Source organism: Geotrypetes seraphini, chromosome 6 (genome assembly GCF_902459505.1).
Source record: "Geotrypetes seraphini chromosome 6, aGeoSer1.1, whole genome shotgun sequence".
NCBI lineage: Eukaryota > Metazoa > Chordata > Amphibia > Gymnophiona > Dermophiidae > Geotrypetes > Geotrypetes seraphini.
In genome coordinates, this window is record NC_047089.1 from 138,856,916 (window position 1) to 138,880,633 (window position 23,718).

Below are 23,718 nucleotides of genomic sequence, written 5' to 3' on the forward strand. Positions count from 1 at the left end.
GACACAGGACTCTAGAGTAAAATATCTGGCCAAGTCAAGGGCCGTCAAAGCAGCAGTTAGGGAGGCCAAATTCCGCATGGAGGAGTCTCTAGCAAAGAACATCCAGAAAGGAGATAAATCTTTCTTCAGGTATATCAGTGACAGAAATAAGAACTCGGGAGGGATAGTACGTCTCAGAAAACCAGACGGAGACTATGTAGAAACGGACTCGGAAAAAGCCAACTGTTAAATAAATACTTCTGCTCAGTCTTCACCCGCGAGGCGCCGGGAATCGGCCCTCGGCCACAGACAAGGGTTAAATCAGTTGACCCGTTTAGTAATTTCAAGTTTACACCCAGCAGCGTCTATTGCGAGCTGTCAAAAATCAAGGTCAACAAGGCAATGGGGCCTGACAACCTACACCCTAGGGTGCTCAGGGAGTTGGGTGATGTCCTAGCGGAACCGCTATCCGCGCTCTTCAATCTCTCCCTTAGTACAGGTAACGTCCCGATGGACTGGAAGACAGCTAACGTCATCCCACTCCACAAGAAAGGCTCCAAGATGGAGATGGCAAATTACAGACCAGTGAGTCTCACATCGATAGTGAGCAAACTAATGGAAACCCTAATCAAACACCAATTGGATAGAATCATGGATGAGGAGAAACTACGGGATCCCCGCCAACATGGATTTACTAAGGGGAGATCCTGCCAATCCAACCTGATCAGCTTCTTTGACTGGGTGACGAGGAAGCTGGATGCTGGTGAGTCCCTGGACATTGTCTACCTAGATTTCAGCAAAGCATTTGATAGCGTACCACACCGCAGGTTGCTAAGCAAGATGAGTTCTTTAGGTTTGGGCGACACATTGACAAATTGGGTTGGGAACTGGCTTGGAGGTAGGCTTCAGAGGGTAGTGGTGAATGGCACCCCCTCCGAAATGTCAGAGGTGATAAGTGGAGTGCCACAGGGCTCCGTCCTGGGCCCGATCTTGTTCAACATCTACATAAGAGATTTGACAGAAGGGCTCCGAGGAAGAATAACATTATTCGCCGATGATGCCAAGCTAAGCAATGTAGTGAACAAGAGCACAACAGACAATAATTCAATGGCAGATGATATGATGCACGACCTACTTCTACTGGAGCACTGGTCTAGGTCCTGGCAACTCAGTTTCAATGCCAAAAAATGCAAAGTCATGCACCTGGGAAGCCGAAATCCATGCAAGATTTACACCCTAAATGGCGAGATCTTGACAAAAACTGAAGCAGAAAGAGACTTAGGGGTGATTGTCAGGGAAGAAATGAAGTCTGCAAATCAAGTTGAGCAAGCTTCATCCAAAGCAAGGCAAATCATAGGTTGCATACGCAGGAGTTTCGTCAGCCGTAAACCTGAAGTCATTATGCCACTGTATAGATCCATGGTGAGACCGCACCTTGAGTACTGTGTGCAATTTTGGAAGCCACATTACCGCAAGGATGTACTGAGACTGGAATCGGTCCAGAGAATGGCCACCAGGATGGTCTCGGGACTCAAGGAGCTCCCATACGAGGAGCGGTTAGGGAAGTTGCAGCTCTACTCACTCGAGGAACGTAGAGAGAGGGGATTAATGATCGAGACATTCAAGTACCTCAAGGGTCGCATCGAAGTGGAAGAGGATATCTTCTTTTTCAAGGGTCCCGCGGCAACAAGGGGACATCAGTGGAAAATCAGGGGCGGGAAACTGCACGGTGACACTAGGAAGTTCTTCTTCACCGAAAGGGTGGTTGATCGCTGGAATAGTCTTCCACTTCAGGTTATTGAGGCCAGAAGCGTGCCAGATTTTAAGGCCAAATGGGACAAACATGTGGGATCTATCCGCAAAGATAGATAGGGAGGGTCATTGGAGTGGGCAGACTTGATGGGCCGTGGCCCTTATCTGCCGTCTATTTCTATGTTTCTATGTTTCTACCAGGCCTTTAGAGATGAAAATCATATCTAGAGTGTTCCCGGAAGAGTGAGTGGGGGAGTGGACTAGTTGGATGAAACCGAGGTCTTTGTGAATTCCCTTGGCGCACCGGTGATTTCTGGGTATTCTGTAAAGTTAGTCTCCTATGATGATGTTTGTGGTTGACTGAGAGGTTGTTTATAATAGTTATAATAGTTCCTAAACATGCCGATCCAGATTCCAACTAGCATAATTGGATAACCCTTTCCGGGACTACCTACCGTGCTCTTGCCCCTTTGTCTACTAAACCTATCTCCCACTTCCGCAAGGCTCCCTGGTATCTTCCATACCACAGGGAATTAAAGCAGAAATGTCGAGCCCTGCAACATAAATGGAAAAAATCGAAATCCCCTTCAGACAGACAATCATGGAGAGACAACATCAAGTTCTATAACACAGTACTAAAAAAAGCAAGGAAGAATTTCTATGGAGATAAAATCACCAGATCAAAAAAACAAAATAGTACACTGTTCAACATATGGCGCAACCTAACCTCAAAAAACGACTCCACCTTTTCCCTTTCCCTCCCATCCGCAAACGACCTAGCTAAATTTTTCAACGAAAAGATTACTACCTTATGGAGTTCTTTCCCCCCAGCAGTCTCTTACAATTCTCTGCCTCCCAACAACTCCAACCCTATCCCTGCGGATAGATCCTGGACTGCCTTTGAACTCGTATCCGAATCCCAGATCTCTAAACTCTGTCTCAAACTGAAATCCTGCAATTGCATCCTGGATCCTTTCTCTTCCTACCTTTACGAAAATATTCCTGCACAGGCCTTACCAGGCTTATAAATTCTGCTTTACTATCGGGCCTGTTCTCCACAGAAATGGGACACATTGCCTTGTCCCCTCTTTTGAAAAAAGCCGATCTCGACTCTTCTTTACCATCTAACTACCGCCCCATAGCAAATATCCTAACTAAACTGCTAGAGGCCATAGTCGCCACCCAGCTCTCTTCTTACCTAGAGAGATTCTCCATCCTCCATCCCTACCAATATGGCTTCAGGCCCAGCTTCAGCACCGAATCCCTCCTAGTTTCCTGATTTTCTACGGTGCAACAACTACATTCTCGTAACAAATTCGCTGTCCTATTACAATTCGATCTCTCTGCAGCTTTCGATGTTGTCCACCACGACATACTACTTTATCAACTTTCCGAGATAGGAATTGACTCCACTGTCCTAAAATGGTTCTCAAACTTCCTACGATATCGCTCCTACACTGTCAACACAAATGGCACCATGTCCGTTCCTTGGACACCATCTTGCGGTGTCCCTCAGGGATCACCACTATCCCCTATTCTCTTTAACATCTATATGTCCTCCCTGAAACTCCTCCAATTATCCCCCCTTGAACAATCTACACATACGCTGATGACATCCTCGTCCTCCTTGAGACAGACCCAAACCTCACCAACCTCCACGAGAACATTACAGCTTGCATAATGAGACTCCATTCCTGGTCATTCTCGGTACAGATGAAATTGAATGAATCAAAAACAAAATTACTCTGGCTCGGCCCAAAATTAGAACACCTGCCCTCCCTCTTCGCATTACCCTCAGGCGCTGCACTGCAGCTTGAGTTCTCAAGCAAGGTCCTTGGCATCATTATTGATTCTTCTCTCTCCTTCAATGACCACCTCAACTCCTTGGCTAAATCATGCTTTTTCAGCCTCCACATGCTGAGGAATGTAAGATCCTATTTTCGACAACAACATTTCGCCGTCCTTGTCCAATCCATCATCCTCTCCAAACTAGACTACTGCAAAGCACAGTTACTTACCGTAACAGGTGTTATCCAGGGACAGCAGGCATATATTCTCACATGTGGGTGACGTCATCTACGGAGCCCCAGCGCGGACAGCTTTTCAAGCAAACTTGCTAGAAGTTTCAAGTTTGCACACTGCACCACGCACGTGCATGCCTTCTCGCCCACTAGAGGGCGCATCCCACCTCGTGGTCCTCAGTTCCATAACTAGCAAAGAAGCCATCCCCGGGGAGGCGGGCGGGTTGTGAGAATATATGCCTGCTGTCCCTGGATAACACCTGTTACGGTAAGTAACTGTGCTTTATCCCAGGACAAGCAGGCATGATATTCTCACATGTGGGTGACCTCCAAGCCAACCAAAAAAAGGGCAGGTGGGAGGATGGCAATTTAGGAAAACAGATTTTGCAAAACTGACTGGCCAAACCGGCCGTCACTCCTGGATAAAGTGTCCAGACAGTAATGAGAGGTGAACGTATGAACCGAAGACCAAGTGGCAGCTTTACATATGTCCTCCATAGGAGTGGATCGGAGGAAAGCCACCGAAGCTGCCATCGCTCGGACCTTATGCCCCGTGACTCGACCCGGGGGCGGAAGTCCAGCCTGAGCATAGCAAAAAGAAATGCAAGCAGCCAACCAGTTAGACAGAGTGCGCTTGGAAACCGGATGCCCTAATCGATTAGGATCGAAGGACAAAAACAATTGAGGAACCTTCCGATGAGACCTGGTACGTTGAAGGTAATAAGCCAACGCCCTCTTACAGTCAAGCGTGTGAAGCGCCGTCTCGCCAGGATGGGAGTGGGGCTTAGGGAAGAATACCGGAAGGACAATGGACTGATTGAGGTGGAAATCAGAAACAACTTTAGGTAAAAACTTAGGATGGGTACGGAGAACCACCTTGTCATGATGAAAGACAGTGAAAGGAGGGTCCGCAACCAAGGCTTGCAACTCGCCAATCCGCCTAGCGGAGGTGAGGGCAATCAGAAACACCACCTTCCAAGTCAGAAATTTCAAGAGAGACTTGTTGAGTGGCTCAAAAGGGGGTTTCATCAGTTGAGCCAAAACCACATTCAAATTCCACATGACTGAAGGAGGCTTAAGAGGGGGACAAACCCTGAGTAACCCTTTCATGAAGCGTGTCACCAAAGGATGGAGCGACAAAGGACGTCCATCCAGATGTTGATGGAAGGCAGAAATAGCACTAAGATGAACACGCACCGAAGTGGTTTTCAGGCCAGAGTGCGACAGATGGAATAAATAGTCCAAAACCGAGGACACCGGAACCGACACCGGATCCAGGTGAAAAGACGAACACCAGGTGGAAAACCTGGTCCATTTCTGCGAATAACACAGCCTCGTCGAAATCTTGCGTGAGGCCTCCAACACCTCCCTCACCGATTGAGACAGATCAGGCGGAGTTAGGGAGCAAGAAACCAAGCTGTCAGGTGCAATGACTGCAGATTGGGATGTAACATGGATCCTTGACTCTGAGACAGCAGAGAAGGAAACACAGGCAGAAGAAGAGGCTCCCTGGCACTGAGCTGAAGCAGCAGGGAGAACCAGTGCTGACGCGGCCACCGAGGTGCAATGAGAATCATCGTGGCCGTGGACGATTTGAGATGTACTAACGTTCGCATGATCAGAGAAAAAGGAGGGAACGCATACAGGAACCTCCCCTCCCAATCGAGAAGAAAGGCATCGGCCTCCAGACGGTCCCTCGAGTACATCCGAGAACAATACAGGGGCAGTTTGTGGGTCTCCGGCGAGGCAAACAGATCCACCTGCGGCGTTCCCCAGCGAGCGAAAACCTCGCGCAGAACTGCGGAGTGTAGAGTCCACTCGTGCGGTTGCAGAATTCGACTGAGTTTGTCTGCCAGACAATTCAGTTCTCCTTGGATGTAGACCGCCCGAAGGAAGATGTTCCGGGAGACCGCCCACTCCCAAAGGCGCAGAGCCTCCGAGCAGAGGGGCCAAGAACCCGTTCCACCCTGCTTGTTCACATAGTACATTGCTACTTGATTGTCCGTGCGGACGAGGACAACCTGATTCTGCAATATGTGAACGAATGCTCGAAGTGCTAGAAAGATGGCCCGAAGCTCTAGCACGTTGATGTGACACCGACGGTCCTCGGCAGACCACAGGCCCTGCGTGCGAAGACCGTCGAGGTGGGCTCCCCACGCGTACTCCAAGGAGTCTGTGGTCAGAACCTTGCGAAAAGGAGGGGTGAGAAACAGTAAACCCTTGGACAGATTTGAAGAGTCTGTCCACCAACTCAGCGATTTCCGCAAAAGCGGAGTCACCGCGATAAGGCGAGACACCGGATCGTACTCTTGACGCCACTGGGAAGCAAGGGTCCACTGAGGAATCCTCAGATGCAGCATTGCAAATGGAGTGACGTGGACCGTCGACGCCATATGACCGAGCAGCATCATCATGCGCTGAGCCAACACCACCGACAGTTGAGAGACCTGACGACCCATCCGCACCAAGGCTTCCAACCGCTGGGGCGGGAGGTAGGAGCGCAGGCGCACCGTGTCCAGCACCGCGCCTATAAATTGAAGAGACTGAGTCGGGCACAACTGTGATTTTGGGAAGTTTATCTCGAACCCGAGGCTCTGCAGGAAGGCAATAGACTGTCGGGTCGCTGAGATAACCCCCTCCCTGGTCGAGGCTTTGATGAGCCAATCGTCCAGATAAGGGAACACATGAAGCCCACGAGACCTCAGGGCTGCCGCAACCACCACCATGCACTTCGTGAAGACTCGTGGAGATGAGGCCAGGCCGAAGGGGAGGACCCTGTACTGGAGGTGCAAATCCCCCACTTGGAATCGTAAAAATCTTCGGAAGGCGGGATGCACCGGAACATGGGTGTATGCTTCCTTCAAGTCGAGGGAGCACATCCAGTCCCCTTCCTCCAAGAGAGGATATAAAACCGGGAGAGACAGCATTCGAAACTTCTCCCGGACCAGGAATTTGTTGAGCTTCCTGAGGTCCAGTATGGGGCGCAGGTCCCCGGTCTTTTTTGGGACCAAAAAGTAACGGGAGTAAAACCCCGTACCCCGCTGGTCCTTGGGGACCGGTTCGACCGCCCGAAGCACCAATAGGGCCCTGGCCTCGGCCAGAAGGGTCGGCAGCTGCGATCGGTTGCAAGAGGCTAGACTTGGGGGATGGTCCGGTGGCGAGGACACAAAGTTGAGCGAGTAGCCCTCGGAGACGGTCCGGAGCACCCAAGCGTCTGAGGTTATCTCGGTCCATGCCACCCGGAAGAACCGAAGACGCCCCCCGATAGGAAGGGGTTCCTGTGATTTTGCGGAGGGGAACCCGCCCCGTCCGCTCAGCCCGTCAAAAGGAAGGCGCAGGCTTAGAAGGACCCTGCGCCGGGGCTTGGGTTTGTCCCCCTCTGCCTCGCTGAGACGGACGCCTCGGAGGTGGCCTTGAGAAAGCCGGGGTCGACTTCTGAAGATATCGGCGCGGCGGAGGACGGAAAGGTTTCTGCGGCGGGGGCCTAGGTTTGGGGCGGACCAGGGATGCTAACGAGCGCTCCTGCTCCGACAACCGCTTGGTCGCCGCATCTAAGGACTCGTCAAATAACTCGGACCCCACACAAGGCAAGTCTGCAAGACGTTCCTGCAGGTTTGGGTCCATGTCGAGGGTGCGAAGCCAGGCCAGGCGGCGCATGGCCACTGCGAAGGCCGACACCCTCGAAACCAGCTCAAATGCGTCGTACACCGCATGAAATAGGTACAACCGCAATTGAGACAGGTTGGACGTAAACTTATCGAATCCTGCTCTTTGGGAGTCCGGTAAGGAGTCTCGATATTGAGGAAGGTCCTTCACCATGCCACGCAAATAGGAGGAAAAGGTGAAGGCATAATTTAGAACCCTGGTGGCCATCAGGGAATTTGAATAGAGGCGACGGCCAAACTTGTCCAGGGTCCGCCCCTCCCTGCCGGGAGGAACCGCCGCAGAAACCCGTGAGGGTTGTGATTTCTTAAGGGCAGACTCCACCAGAAGAGACTGGTGGGAGAGCTGCGCCTTTTCGAACCCTTTAGGGGGCACCGTCCTATACTTCGCTTCCATTTTCGAAGGCACAGACGTGACTGTAAGAGGGTTCGACAAGTTCTTCAACCAGGTCTGTAGAAGGACTCTGTTGAGGGGGAGCCTAGGCACCTCTCTAGGAGGAGTGGGAAGGTCCTGCTCCTCCAAAAATTCTTTGGAATATTGAGAACCGACCATCAGGTCTAACCCCAGGGCTCGGGCCATGTCCTGAACAAAGGATGAAAATGAGGACGGCCTGGCCGGGGGAGACGGGGTTCTCGACCTCCCCACCGAGGAGAGCGGAGAGGCCTCATGGGAATAATGAGGATCCCTTACTGACCCCGAGTCCCAGGATCCCCTCTCCAAGGCCCTCGAGGGGGAAGGAGAAATTCTCCGCCTCGCAGAACCCTTGGGTGAGGACCCCGGGGTCCAGGGGACACTCTCCCACTTCCTCGGCGAGGCGGCACGGGAAGACTTCCCATGAGGTGATCGGAGGAGCCTCGGGTTGTCGAGGCGCAACTCCGACACCTGCAGCGCCTCGCCCCCGAGCGGCGAGGAACGATCGTGCCTCCGAGGCGAGCCCCGCGGCCGCTTAGACTTCCTCGATCGGCGCCCCGTCCGAGGTCGCGTCGAGGGCGAGGCGTCCCGGGAAGACCCCGAGGAAGAGGAGGAAATACGGCGCACTCTGCGCAACTTTTCCTTGGGCCTCACACTCCGCTCAGGCGGCCCCCGCGAGGTCGAGGGCAGGGCCGGGACCGAGGTTAAGGGGGCCACAGTACCCGAGACCGAGGTCACCGAGGCCGGGGCTCCCGAGGTCGAGGGAGCCGAGGCCGGAGCCTCCGAGGGCGAGGGCGCCCCGGCCGAGGTCGAGGCCGCCGGAACTGCAGCCCGCTGCAACACTTCCAGGGTCCCCGACAGCTCCGATGAAATCAGGGCTCGAAGGAGTTCCTGGAAGGCCGGAATCCCCACGAAGGTGGGGAGTTCCGAGTCCGGAGCACACTCCCTGGAGGGCGACCTCGGTCTCGAGTATTCCCTCGGGGTGTGCGAAGTCGAGGTCCGAGGCGGGGCCGGGGTCGACCCACCCGCCTTAGCCGGAGTAGAGGATGGCTTCTTTGCTGAAGGGGATGGAACAGAGGACTTACCCGAAGCCGGTTTTCCTGAAGACGCCTTCGAAGACGAGGGCCGAGGCGAAGCCGAGGCCCCCGAGGACGCCGAGGCCGAGGTCAAGGCCGGGGCCGAGGCCGAGGCCGACGTCGAGGCCTTAGGCGACGGAGGGCTCTGTTTTGAAAAGTAGCACAGCGATCACACGAAGCTGTCGGATGATCCGGCCCAAGACAGACAATGCACCACCGGTGAGGGTCAGTGATGGAAAGTAACCTCTCACACCGGCTGCACTTTTTAAATCCCGTAACAGGACGGGACATCAACGAAAAAGAAGGCCGGGAACGACCGACGTCCCGCGGCCACGGCTGCCGGGAGCCCCCGGAGCCTAACGAAAAACAAAATATTTTTTTTTTTTTTTTTTTTTACGAAAGGAAAAAGAAAGCAGCACCGCGAATCGATCAAAAATAAAAAGAAACAACGAAACGCGGCAGCTAGAAAGGCAATACAACTGGAGCTCAGATCCACAGGGCTTTCTGGCTCCGCGGAAAAAATTGAACTGAGGACCACGAGGTGGGATGCGCCCTCTAGTGGGCGAGAAGGCATGCACGTGCGTGGTGCAGTGTGCAAACTTGAAACTTCTAGCAAGTTTGCTTGAAAAGCTGTCCGCGCTGGGGCTCCGTAGATGACGTCACCCACATGTGAGAATATCATGCCTGCTTGTCCTGGGATAATACCATCTACTTAAGCCTATCAAAAAAAAGTCTTCAAAGACTCCAGCTAATCCAGAATACTGCAGCCAAGTTGATCTTTGCAAAACGCAAGTCTGACCATGTCTCCCCACTCCTAGCCAAACTTCACTGGCTCCCAGTGATTTCCAGAATCCATTTCAAATGCTCCTGCCTGGCTTTTAAGATCATTCCCTGCATCCTTCCTCCCTTAATCCCACTATCTTATAACTCCTCGAGTCCTGACTCTACTAGACCCGCCCAAAGGTATAAACTATCCTTCCCCTCTCTACACGGTATTCGCTTTGCAGGCAAACTGGGAAAATCCCTTCTCTTCAGAATCAAAGGTCTTTGGAACAAACTTACTACCCCGCTGCGGAACTTGGGCTCTCTCCAAGTATTCCGCAAACAACTGGAAACCTGTTTTTTCACTAAAATGTAATTCTATCCCACCTTACTCTTCTCTTCTATATATAAGTTTCATGTAAACCTTTTTTTTTTCCTTCTCTTCCTATATTTTAAGTTCTTGTAAACTGTGCCGAGCTCCACATCCGTGGAGATGATGCGGTATATAAACTTAAGGTTTAGTTTAGTTTATTAGTTAGTCAAATACAGACATTGAGGAGGAGGGGGCTCTGTGAACGTGCGCAAAATACTTAAAATTCAATCGCGTGGTCCGACCATCTCCCTTTCCCTTGCCCTTACCTTCGCTGGCGATTTTTCTCTTAACAAGCAGCCAGAGCATTTTCTGAAGTCACATGTGGCTGGCTGGCTGCCCGAAACTTTTCCTCAGATGCAACCAGAAACAGGAAGTTGCGTCAGAGCAGAGGAGAAGTTTCAGGCAGGCAGACAGACAGCCGCACGCATCATTCTCTAAACTGGCATGATGTTGAACTTATTGAAGCTTTATTAAACTGACCCGACATGGCCCGTATTTCGACTAGTTAGCCTGCGTCAGTGGTCAATTTCAAATATGGAAACAAAATGTGGAACCAGTATCTGGGCTTCCAAGAGTGTAAAGTTGTAAAGTTTATCAATACAAAAAACAATTCAAAAATATTACAATATGCTATAAGTCAAATTGATACAACATACTGCATTTTAAGTACCCCTGAGGAAGGCTTTAAAAAGCTGAAACACAGCCCGTATAGGGTCTGGTTACTATTTATGCAGTGGACTTATGTTGTATCAATTTGACTTTTAGCATACACTTTCCCCTCCCGATTCACGGTTTTAGGACACGAGATTTCAATTATTCGCAATTTCCTAAAACCATAATCACCCCCACCTCCCTCCCGGACCTTACCTGGTGGTCTAGCGGTCTTTCATGGTAGGAGCGATCTTCCTACACTCCTGCCCCATACAGATCACTCATACAAAATGGCTGCTCTCTCATGGTATTAAAACCTGCCTTCTATCAGCAAATGGTTCCAAAATAAATGCACAAAAGAGTCCCATGTGAGCTGTAAGTCCACTAGAGAGGGCCTGCAGACCAGACCTGACACTGGGCTACATTTCTCCTAAGCTCAATTTGGAAAAGGTCCACAAACATCCTAAGAAGTCTCATGAGTTCTTACCAAGCCCTGGCAAGCCCGACAACACAATCTGCTCCTGTACTAATCCAGACTGCAACCATCTGTTGGAGGAATAATGGCAAATTCCAGGATTGCACTGATATTGCTGAAAATCAGTGTTCATTGCTTCATCTCCTGGTGGGAACCACAATCCACTGGCTTGAACTAGTCTAATAGGAAGATGTTGCTACTATTTGGGTTTCTGTCAAGTATTTGTGACCTAGATTGGCTGCTGTTGGAAATAGCAAACTGGGCTGGACGGACCATTGGTCTGACCTGGTACAGTATAATCTCATTATATGGACTTCAAGGGACATGGAAAAACGGTCCGTTATATCCAGAGTTGCATTTTTTTTAAAACTTTATTTAGGTCAACTTGAAACAACGTTCAATCAATGAACAACAGTCTGCACAACCATATCAACAACATCAAGAATAACATTGGTACGGCACGAAATGATTGCAAAACCAGAACACTAAAAGATGTTCTAAAGCAGTGGTCTCAAACACGCGGCCCAGGGGCCACATGCGGCCCGCCAGGTACTATTTTGAGGCCCTCGGTATTTTTATCATAATCACAAAAGTAAAATAAACCAGTTTCTTGATCATATGTCTCTAGCTATAAATAACAATATTATTATTAAGACTTAGCCAAAAGGAAAGATTTATAAACTATAAAGAGTTTTACCTTATGCAAAATTGTAATTTCTTTAACAAGACATTAACTGTTTATTTCTGAGGCCCTCCAAGTACCTACAAATCCAAAATGTGGCCCTGCAAAGGGTTTGAGTTTGAGATCACTGTTCTAAAGCATTATGTCATACTGTACTGGAAAGAAAAATACTCTGTCATTTTCTTCTGGGCTGCATTTTGATACTATATCACTGGCATGCCACACGCCTTGTAGGCGGAGCCTGCATGTCCGTTATAGCAAAGAAAATTACAGCTAAAAGTGGCTCTCGGGACCAAAACATTGTCCATTATATCCGAAAGTCCGTTATATGCGAGTCTGCTATATCCGATGATTTTCTGTATGTTTATAATGGCGCTCGGCCGGAACCAGCAGACCTCATCCGCTATAGGCGAGGTTCCGTTATAACAAGATTATACTGTATGGCTATTTTTATGTTCTTATAAGGAATATTAATTTTGTCTTACTTGTTGTATTTTCTGAATAATGGATTCCTTTGCTCTTGTATACTGAAAACTAATAAAAATAATTTCAAAACAAAGAAGGGAAAGATTGTTGCCTCTAAAATCAAAGAGACATGTAAAGCTTTGAATTCACAAACATCTAATAAGTAGTATCTTTTATTGCTTTGAAAGAAAGAAAAGATGACCCTACCTTTGAAGTCATCCCTTGGGCCATGCGCTTCCTTCTTGTTCATTTTCCTGTCCATGCAAGAGTTGGTATGGGCACCTTTGGAGTTATTTTCCAAGTAAGCTGAGCTTGTTCCTTTCTTTGAGGGATGAGGATCACAGAGTTTTGCATTAATCTTATACAATTCAAGGGCCTTAATGGCCGCTGCATTGTTATCCATACGAAGAAAAGTTGGACAGGAAGCACAAAACTCATTCGTGCATGCCTCATTTCCACAGCCCTCTGTTAACTGGTGGTAGTAGCGTTCTATTAGATGCTTGGCAGCTGCTCGCTTCCTGTATTAAAACATTAAGCAAATGGATTAGTATAGCTTTCAGATGCAAATCCCACTCATATTATCAGTAAGATAGATATTAGTCAAGCTGCAAAATGATCACATCAAGTTCTAGTAACTGAGGAAAAAAAATAAAACAGTAACCCATCCTCCCTCCTTTTTACAAAACCATAGCGTGGTTTTTAGCATCAGCTGCAGTGGTAACAGCTCCAACACTCATAAGAATATTGCTACACCTTAGGTTTTGGCCAGGTACTAGTGACCTGGACTGGCCAACGTGAGAACAGGCTACTGGGCTTGATGCACCATTGGTTTGACCCAGTAAGGCTATTCTTATGTTCTATAAGTATCGGAACTGTTATTGACACGGCTGATGCTAAAATCAGTGGTACGGTTTGTAAACCTTAAAGAAATAAGCAGTTCAAATAAAATGAAGAGAAGTGCAATTTACTGAAAGATCCGATGTGGCCACATTTCATCTCATAGGGTACAAACTACAACACAAACATACTGTCTATACTCTATAACTAATTAAAATCATAGAAATCATGAAAACCAATAACTACTAAATATTAACAATAACTTCATTAAATGATAAAACCATGCACTAAAAATACTTACAGAGAGAATGGTTAAGGGCTACCTCCATTGGAGGGAAATTTACTTACACAAACAATGACAAAACAGTTTTCATGCATGACTGAACAGCAGTGACAAGAACTGATGAATATAAATCACTGTATTGTATTGTTGCATTATTTCAAAGATGTATTTTTCACTTTCTATACCAAAATAAATACTGTACAAATAAATCCTGAAATCATGCTAAGTACAGAAGGCCCCAAGTTACAGACACCCGACTTAAGTACAGCTCATATTTAAGAACACAGTTGCAGCTTCATTTGATTTGTTGAGCAGTATTTCCAGTGGCATAGACTCCAACATTTCTCCTGTAGCAGATTAAGGGATGATTCATGGCCACATTAAGAACAGTGTGTGGTTGTGCATGCTGTACCTTAGAGAAACACTGGTAGGGACAGTTGGCTGGGAGCAGAGGTAAGCAGAAAGAATCTTAAAATCTACAAGTTCTGAGTTACATACAAATCCAACTTAAGAACAGCTTTAAAAATTTAACTCTCTTTCTTAACCTGGGTGACTGCCTGTACTGCATTGCAAACCGCCTAGAAGGTATTTACCTATTGTGCAGTATTGCAAGTTTGTTTTTATAATTTTATGCTTTTACACATTTTTAAGGCTATATAGAAGTGTTACTCATAGGAGTTATGTTGGCAAAAGAACCCCTAGAGCAGCTATGTGTCCTTAAATTTCACTGCTTTTAACATAAATTATATAAAGCACAGTTATTATACTAGTTTGCACTTTGAAAAATATCTTATGTACCAAAATCAGCCTGATACACTGCTGTTTCTTGGCAATGAAACCACTGTTCTTGTCACTGTGTTCACTCATGCATGTAAACTGTGTCATTATTTATTCTTATTTGTATAAACACATTTCCCTCCTATGAAAATAATCCTTAACATCCTAGTGGTTCAGAGATTGGCCACTAGGATGGTCTCAGGACTCAAGGATCTCCCATATGAAGAACGTCTAGGTAAGTTGCAGCTTTACTCTCTGGAGGAACGCAGAGAGAGGAGAGACATGATAAGAGACGTTCAAATATGTTACTGGCCGTATGGAGGTGGAAGAAGACATCTTTTTCCTTACAGGACCTACGGCAACAAGAGGGCATCTGCTAAAAATCAGGGGTGGGAGATTTCATGGTGACATTAGGAAGTATTTCTTCACCGAAAGGGTGGTTGATCGTTGGAATTATCTTCCACTTCAGGTAATTGAGGCCAACAACGTGCTCGATTTTAAGAATAAATGGGATAAACATGTGGGTTCACTTCGAGGAAGTGCTTAGGGGGAGTGGGTTATTCGAGTGGGCAGACTTGTTGGGCTAGCGGCCCTTTTCTGCCGTCATACTCTATGTTTCTATGTAACAAATTTTCTCTGTAAGTATTTTTACTTCATGGTTTTATCATTTAAGTTATTGTTAATATTGGAGTGGTTATTGGGTTTTATGATGTCTAGGATTTTATTTATATATTTTTGTGTTGTAGTTTGTATCCCCGACACAGCCTATCAGGAGAAATGAGGCCACTTTGGGTTCTTTCAATAAATTGCATTTCTCTTCCTTTTATTTTATCTGTTTTTTGTATAGTCCCATTTTCAAATAGTTACATTACACTAAGCAAAAATCAAGCTGCAATCACTAAATGAACTTTAGGTAAAAAGTTTTAGTTTAGTTTTGTTTTACACTGTATACTGTACTTGTGTATCAGCAATTATGAATGCCAAAGTTTACTTTGAAAAATACACAGAACTAAGTTACATCAGAAGGAGGGAACTGGCCAGAAGATGGTCCCGGAGCAAGCATGTGATATTGCTTCTCCGTCTACAAAGCTTTTAAGAGGCTGGTAGGCCTGGGGCAGGAGGCGCAGAGATTTATTTCTGCCAGTAGACTGCAGAGACAAGGCCATTTACTACTCCACAGGGCAGTGAAAAGTCTTGTTCCTGCACCCACGACAAAACGGCCAATTTATTTCCCCATTCCTGAGGATTTTCCATGGCTAGCCACGGGAAATGGTCCTGTGTCATTCTCTAATACTTATTTTATTTATTTATTTAAAAAAAAATTTCCCCACTATCTACTAAGTGAGTTACAATAGAAAATATACATATTTCAAACTTAAACATAGTACAACAGACACATCCTATCCATTCCTTCCAAATATACCGTATATACTCAAATATAAGTTGACTGGAAGAAAGTAACTAGCAGTGTGCCTCAGGGTTCGGTTCTTGGGCCTATCTTGTTCAATATCATCGTAAATGACCTGGAAGAAGAAACGATCAGTTTTATCATCAAGTTTGCAGATGACACAAAGCTATGCCGGGCAATCAGGTCACAAAAAGACAGCGAGGAACTCCAGAGAGATATGAACCAACTTGAGAGATGGGCAGAGGATTGGCAGATGAGTTTTAATGTGGAAAAATGCAGAGTGATGCACCTGGGCAGGAAAAACAAGGAGCATGAGTATAAACAGTTAGGTATAACATTGGGGAAGAGCGAACAAGAAAAGGACCTGGGGGTACTGATAGACAGGACCCTGAAGCCATCGGCTCAATGCGCAGCGGCGGCAAAGAAAGCAAACAGGATGTTAGGCATGATAAAGAAGGGAATCACGAGTAGATCGAAGGAGGTTATAATGCTGCTTTATAGAGCAATGGTCAGACCACACTTGGAATACTGTGTCCAACACTGGTCTCCATACCTAAAGAAGGATATAACACTGCTGGAGAGGGTGCAGAGGCGAGCGACGAAGCTAGTAAAAGGTAAGGAGAACTGGAGCTACAAAGATCGCCTCAGAAAACTGGGATTATTCACCCTCGAGAAGAGAAGACTGACAGGGGATCTGATAGAGACTTTTAAAATACTAAAAGGAATCGACAAATTGGAGCAAGCTCACTCACCAGCAGGAGGAAAGGATGGTGAGCAAGTAACAACGTTATTCATATTGTCAAATGTGACTCGGACAAGAGGTCATGGACTGAAGCTGAGAGGGGACACAGCCAGGACAAATGTCAGAAAGTTCTGCTTCGCACAGCGAGTGGTGAACACCTGGAACTCTCTCCCAGAAGAGGTGGAGGAGGAAACCATCTTTCTAGAATTTAAGGAAAAATTGGATGCACATCTTCTTGCAGGACACATTGAGGGATACGAGTGACTAAGGTATGACTGGGGTGACTGGGGTACACCTGGCTGAGCCTCCGCGTGTGCGGATCACCGGACTAGATGGACCCCAGGTCTGATCCGGTGCAGGCATTTCTTTTGTTGATCCGAATATAAGTCGAGACCCTCATTTTTTCCCCAAAAAAGAGGAAAAATGGTTGACAAATATAAGGCGGGGGCTAAATACTCAAGTGCCATGCACTGCCAGGATCTGTTCCCAGTGTCCTCTCCCTCACGCCCTCCCCTGCCAGGCTCTGCACTCAGCCCCCCTCCCTGCCAAGTTCTGCACCCAGTCCCCTTCCCTCCCTGCCCTTCCAGGCTATGCAGCCAGCACCCCCCCCTCACTCCTTTCCATGCTCTGCACTGCACCCTGTCCCCCCTCCCTGCCAGGCTCTGCACTGCACCTTCCCCCCTCCCTGTTAGACTCTGCACCCTGTCTCACCTTCTCTTCCACCTCTGGTGGTCCAGTGGTAGGCCTGGACAAAAGAGATCCCTCCCATCTCCCGTCCTGGCCCACAGCAATGCAAATCATTTTTTTTTACCCCCCCCCCCACGTACCTTTTCTGCCAACCCCCCACCCCCGGTACCTTTTTAGTTATCCCTGGTGGTCCAGCAGTGCATGGGCAGGACCGTGCTCCTGCCCTGCACACCTCCTGCAACTCGCTGATCGGGGCTTGGGGCGCACAGGCACGCAAAAGCGAGCTCCTACGCTGCTAGCAGAATGGCTGCCGCCAGGTCCTGCAAGTCTCACGAGAACTGGCGGTAGCCATTCTGCTAGCAGCACAGGGCCGCGAGGGAGCTCAAGAAGCTCGTTCCTGCGTGCCTGTGCGCTGTGAGCCCCGATCGGCGAGTTGAAGGAGGTACGCAGGGCAGGAGCACGGGCCTACCCATACACCACCAGGGATAACTAAAAAGGTACTGGGGGGGTAGCAGAAAAGGTACGCAGGGGGTAAAAAAAAAAAAGATTTGCAATGGCCAGAACAGGACGGGAGGGATCTCTCCTGTCCTGGCCTTTCAGAGGCTTGCATCAAGTCGGGTGATGACCCGAATATAGTACTAGACCCCGATTTTTGGGCCATATTTTTGGCCCAAAAATCTCATCCTATATTTGAGTCTTTGAGTATATACGGTAATCATTAAAAATAGCATAATGCTAATGAAATGTTTACCCCATATGAACTGTAAAATACATTTCTTTTCAGAAACTAATAAAATGCTTTAATAAACAGGTACATAAGAACATAAAAATTGCCGCTGCTGGGTCAAACCGATGGTCCATCGTACCCAGCAGTCCGCCCACGCGGCGGCCCTCTGGTCAAAGACCAGCGCCCTGAGACTAGCCCTACCTGCGTACATTCTGATTCAGCACAAACTTGTTTAACTTTGTCTTGAATCCCTGGAGGGTGTTCTCCCCTTGATGGACACGGGCTGATGAGGACCAGTCAGCACGGTTTTAGCAAAGGCAGATCATATTTGACGAACTTGCTGCACTTCTTTGAGGGAGTAAACAGACAGATAGACAAGGGCGATCCGGTCGACATTGTATATCTGGATTTTCAGAAGGCATTAGGTTCTTCATGAATGACTACTTCGGAAAATTACAAGCCATGGAATCGAGGGTGAAATACTCACGTGGATTAAAAACTGGCTGAACCATAGGAAACAGAGAGTGGGGGGTAAATTAATAATACTCGGACTGGAAGAGCGTCACCAGTGGGGTGCAGCAGGGCTTTGTGCTTGGACCCGTGCTCTTCAACATCTTTATAAACGATCTGGACATAGGTACGACGAGCGAGGTGATTAAATTCTTAGACGATACGAAGTTATTCAGAGTAGTGAAGACGCAGGGGGATTGCGAAGATCTGCAACATGACATAATCAGGCTCGAGGAATGGGTATCGACATGGCAGATGAGGTTCAACGTGGATAAGTGTAAAGTGATGCATGTCGGTAACAAAAACCTCATGCACAAATACAGGATGTCCAGGGCGGTATTTGGAGAGACCTCCCAGGAAAGGGACCTGGGAGTTCTGATCGACAAGTCGATGAAGCCGTCCACGCAATGTGCGGAGGCGGAAAAAAGGGCAAACAAAATGCAAGGAATGATAAAGAAGGGGATCACGAGCAGATCAGAGAAGGTTATCATGCCGCTGTACCGGGCTATGATGCGCCCTCACCTGGAGTACTGCGTCCAGCACTGGTACATGAAGAAGGACACGGTACTACTCGAAAGGGTCCAGAGAAGAGCGACTAAGATGGTTAAGGGATTGGAGGAGCTGCTGTACAGTGAAAGATTAGAGAAACTGGGCCTCTTCTCCCTCGAACAGAGGAGATTGAGAGGGGACATAATCGAAACATTCAAGGTACTGAAGAGGATAGACTTAGTAGATAAGGACAGGTTGTTCAAGGTAGGGAGAACGAGAGGGCACTCTCTAAAGTTGAAAGGGAATAGATTCCGTACAAACGTAAGGAAGTTCTTCACCCAGAGAGTGGTAGAAAGCTGGAACGTTCTTCCGGAGGCTGTTATAGGGGAAAACTCCTTCCAGGGATTCAAGACAAAGTTAGACAAGTTCCTGCTGAACAAGAACAGATGCTGGTAGGACTAGTCTCGGTTAGGGTGCTGGTCTTTGACCAGAGGGCCGCCGCATGAGCGGACTGCTGGGCATGATGGACCACTGGTCTGACCCAGCAGCGGCAATTCTTATTTTCTATGACAGACCCCGGAAGAGCGTTCCAGTTTTATACCACTCTCTGGGTGAAAAAGAACTTCCTTATGTTCATATGGAATCTATCCCCATTCAATTTTAGAGTGCGCCCTCTCGTTCTCCCTACCTTGGAGAGGGTGAACAACCTCTCCTTATCTACTAAGTCTATTCCCTTCAGTACCTTGAATGTTTCAATCATGTCCCCTCTCAATCTCCTCTGTTCGAGGGAGAAGAGGCCCAGTTTCGCTGTACGGAAACTCCGCCAGTCCCTTAACCATCTTAGTCGCTCTTCTCTGGACCCTTTCGAGTAGTACCGTGTCCTAACATAAGAACATAAGAACTGCCATCTCCGGATCAGACCCATGGTCCATCGAGTCCGGCGATCCGCACACGCGGAGGCCCAGTCAGGTATACACCTGATGTATGATGGACTCCTTCTTCATGTACAGCGACCAGTGCCGGATGCAGTACTCCAGGTGAGGGCGCACCATAGCCCAGTACAACGGCATGATAACCTTCTCCAATCCATTCGTGATCCCCTTGTTTTTCATTCCTAGCATTCTGTTTGCCCTTTTTGCCGCCGCCGCACATTGCGCGAACAGCTTCATCGACTTGTCAATCAGAACTCCCAAGTCTTGTTCCTGGGAGGTCTCTCCAAGTACCGCCCCGGACATCCTGTGCATGAGATTTTTGTTACCGACATGCATCACTTTACACTTATCCACGTTGAACCTCACCTGCCATGTCGATGCCCATTCCTCGAGCCTGATTATATCACGTTGCAGATCTTCGCAATGCCCCTGTGTCTTCACTACTCTGAATAACTTCGTATCGTCTGCAAATTTAATCACATCACTCTTCGTACCAATGTCTAGATCATTATAAAGATGTTGAAGAGCACGGGTCCAAGCACAGAGCCCTGCGGCACCCCACTGTTGACGCTCTTCCAGTCCGAGTATTGTCCATTTACCCCACTCTCTGTTTCCTATGATCCAGCCAGTTTTTAATCCACGTGAGTATTTCACCCTCGATTCCATGGCTCGCAATTTTCTGAAGTAGTCGTTCATATGGAACCTTGTCAAATGCCTTCTGAAAATCCAGATATACAATGTCGACCGGGTCGCCTTTGTCTATCTGCCTGTTTCCTCCTTCAAAGAAGTGCAGCAAGTTCGTCAAACAAGATCTGCCTTTTCTAAAACCGTGCTGACTGGTCCTCATCAGCCCATGCCCATCAAGGTGATCAATGATGCGGCCCTTTATCAACACCTCTACAATCTTACCTGGTACTGAGGTCAGACTCACCGGTCTGTAGTTTCCCAGATCTCCTCTCTAACCTTTCTTGAAAATCGGTGAAACATTTGCCACCTTCCAGTCTTCTGGAATCTTTCCCGATTTGATCGACAGATTGGCTATTAGTTGAAGCAGTTCAGCTATGGTTCCTTTCAATTCCTTGATGACCCTCGGATGGATGCCATCCAGTCCTGGGGATTTATCGCTCTTAAGCCTATCAATCTGCCTACATACCTCCTCTAGAATGACCGTCAATCCTGTCAGCTTTCCGTCTTCATTTCCAGCATATAGCCTGATGGGTTCTGGTATATTGTGTAAATCTTCTTCGGTAAATACAGACGCAAAAAATGTGTTCAGTTTGTCAGCAATTGCTTTGTCCTCTTTTAGCGCTCCCTTTATTCCATGGTCATCCAACGGTCCCACCGCTTCCTTCACGGGTCATTTCCCCTTGATATATCGAAAGAACAGCTTGAAGTTTTTCACCTCCTTGGCTATTTTTTCCTCATAGTCTCTTTTGGCCCCTTTTACCGCCCTATGGCACCTGCATTGATGTTTATGTTTATTCTAGTTTTTGTCCGTTTTTGACCTTTTCCATTCCTTAAATTAAGATTTCTTGTCTCTGATCGCTTCCTTCACCTCTACAGTGAGCCATGCCGGTTCTTTGTTCTTTTTCCTCTTGGATCCCTTGTTGATACATGGTATATATAGATTTTGCACCTCGGTGACCATGTCCTTGAAAAGGGACCAAGCTTGCTCTAGTGTTTTTACAGTGCTTATCCTCTTTTTCCCTACCATGAGTCTCATCCCTTTGCAATTCTCTTTTCAGAAGTTCAGTGCAGTGGCTGTCGTTTTGGACCGATATTTCTCCCCTGCATCCAGATCGAAGCGGATATTGTGATCGCTGTTTCCCAGCCTTCTACTTCTGCATCTTGTGCCGTTCCTCGCAGGCCATTTAAAATTAAGTCCAGGATTGCATTTCCTCTAGTATTTTCCTTGACAAGTTGTTCCAGGAAACAATCGCCTACAGCATCCAAGAATTTGGTCTCTCAACTGTTTCTTAAATGAGAGTTTCTCTCTACATAATCTTAAAAACCCTGACAGTGTATTCCACAAACTTGGACCTACAACAGAGATAGCTGTTGCTTGAATATTTTTATAATGCATTTCACCTAATACATCAAGCAACAACCTCATCGCGGCTTGTGATCTCAAATTCCTAGAAGGAATACATTGTTTCAGAAGCTGTTTTAAAGTACAAAGACGTCTCCCCATAGATCACCTGATAGACAATTATCAAAATTTTGTATTCAGTCTGTGAATGAATTGGCAGCCAATGCAAACTCTTCAGCACTAGAGTGATATGATCATTCCAGGCTACCCCTGTGATCAAACGGGCTGCCACATTCTGCACTATCTACAGTGTTTTAATTCAACATTTTGTGATACCCACCAAAGAGTTACAAAAATCAAGTCTAGAGATCACCATACATTGAACCACAGTCCAAAAATCTGATTTTGACATCATAGATTTTATCCTTGACAGTAATCTCAGTTGAAAAAATGCACTTTTAACCGTATACATAATCTGTTCTTACTCCCAACATCTTTAGATTCAGTGAAACTGTAAGAATGACATGCTGCACTTTCAATTCTTTTGTTTTCAACAACAATTCATCATTCCCCACAAACATAACCTCCGTCTTTAACCTCTGTCCTCTAACATAACCTCTTTGTCTAAAACTGATATTTGTCAACATTTGTTCATTTCTGATCTGAAGAAGGGGGGGTTCTCTTTGAAGCTCATCATAAAATGCACTGAGTTAGTCCAATAAAAAAGGTAGTTCCTTTTTTTGATTTATTTCTATAAATTACCTTGGAAAGGGGACTAACACGGCCACTAGACTATTTCACTCATAATGAATGAATAAGAAAACAGAGAAAGCCTATCATTTTAGTCCACTTTCTTTCACACTGCAGAAGCACAAATTGTATCTTATTATCTCTAACCTCATTATTTTGTTGTTAGGTGCTACAGACTCATGCTCGAGTCCTAGCGACTTGATAAATTGCGGATCTAAAAAGAAATCAATTTTGTGCTAGTCCGCAAAGGTCCCCCAGTGTCATCCCCATGCTCAGACATCTGATTGCAGGTAGCTCTCTTCACCTGGTTCCTTCGATCTTCCCAAACATTATGTCCTTCTCCAGTGATCTCTTTCTTTTGATAGTGGGACCAAAATAAGACAGTCGTAACTTTATCATTTCAGCTTCCAGTGACATAGCTGGTTTGATCTCTTCCAGAATCGATTTGTTAGTTCTTCCGGCAGTCCACGGCACGTCCTTCTCCAGCACCAAAGCACAAATGAGTCAATCTTCTTTCTGTCTTGTTTCCGTAGTGTCCAGCTTTAATTCAGGACAAGTAACTAAAGACTATGTCCATAAAAGATGGTGAGAGGATAGCAAAAAGACAGAATCAATTACTTCTTCTCTGCAGACAAGAAGGGCCAGTGACACACATTTATTTGGGTAATCTTACTATATAAAAGATGAAAACATGAGATAGGCAATTTCAGCAAACAAAGAACACAATTTTTATCTTGTGGGAAAAGCACAAGGACCATGACACAGAATTCTTTCCAACCCATCCACTATAATAAAACCCTTAGCGTGCATGCGCACTTCAATCTCCGTGTGGCCGTGATCCATGGCTCTGTACCTCTGCATGCACAGTAGGAGCGTGCAGCAGGTTCTCCAGCAACGTTCCTGCCCCAAGAGGAAATATGTCTGCGGGAACAAAGCCTTGGCAGTCAGACGGGCACTCCTCCTCCCCCCGTAGGCTTCATCTTTAACCGAAGGCAGCAACAAACTCCAAGACCCCAACGTCGCTATACCGACCTGCTGACTTGGTAACCGATGGCTCCTGCTGCCGAGACGGACGCAGAATAGAGAGGATAGTGTCAGATTCAGTGTTACTGCTCCTCAGTCTCCTCCATCGCTGCCACCTGGACCCACTCTGTCACTCCCACGGAGCTGTGCGGCTGCGAGGCATTTGATAAGCCAGCCCACTTCCATAATGCGAGGCGGACCAGCCTAGCAAAAG

The 23,718-nt window shown here is 47.3% G+C and overlaps 1 protein-coding gene across 2 annotated transcripts in view; it reads right to left on the reverse strand.

Moving 5' to 3' along the window:
- UBE3A (ubiquitin protein ligase E3A) overlaps nucleotides 1-23,718 on the reverse strand; it is a 224,120-nt gene that overhangs the window by 181,662 nt on the left and 18,740 nt on the right. For both annotated transcript variants that reach the window (XM_033948634.1, XM_033948635.1), the window contains exon 3: nucleotides 12,518-12,828. In XM_033948634.1, coding sequence (XP_033804525.1) covers nucleotides 12,518-12,828 — 311 coding nt within the window. The remainder of the gene's footprint in view (nucleotides 1-12,517; nucleotides 12,829-23,718) is intronic.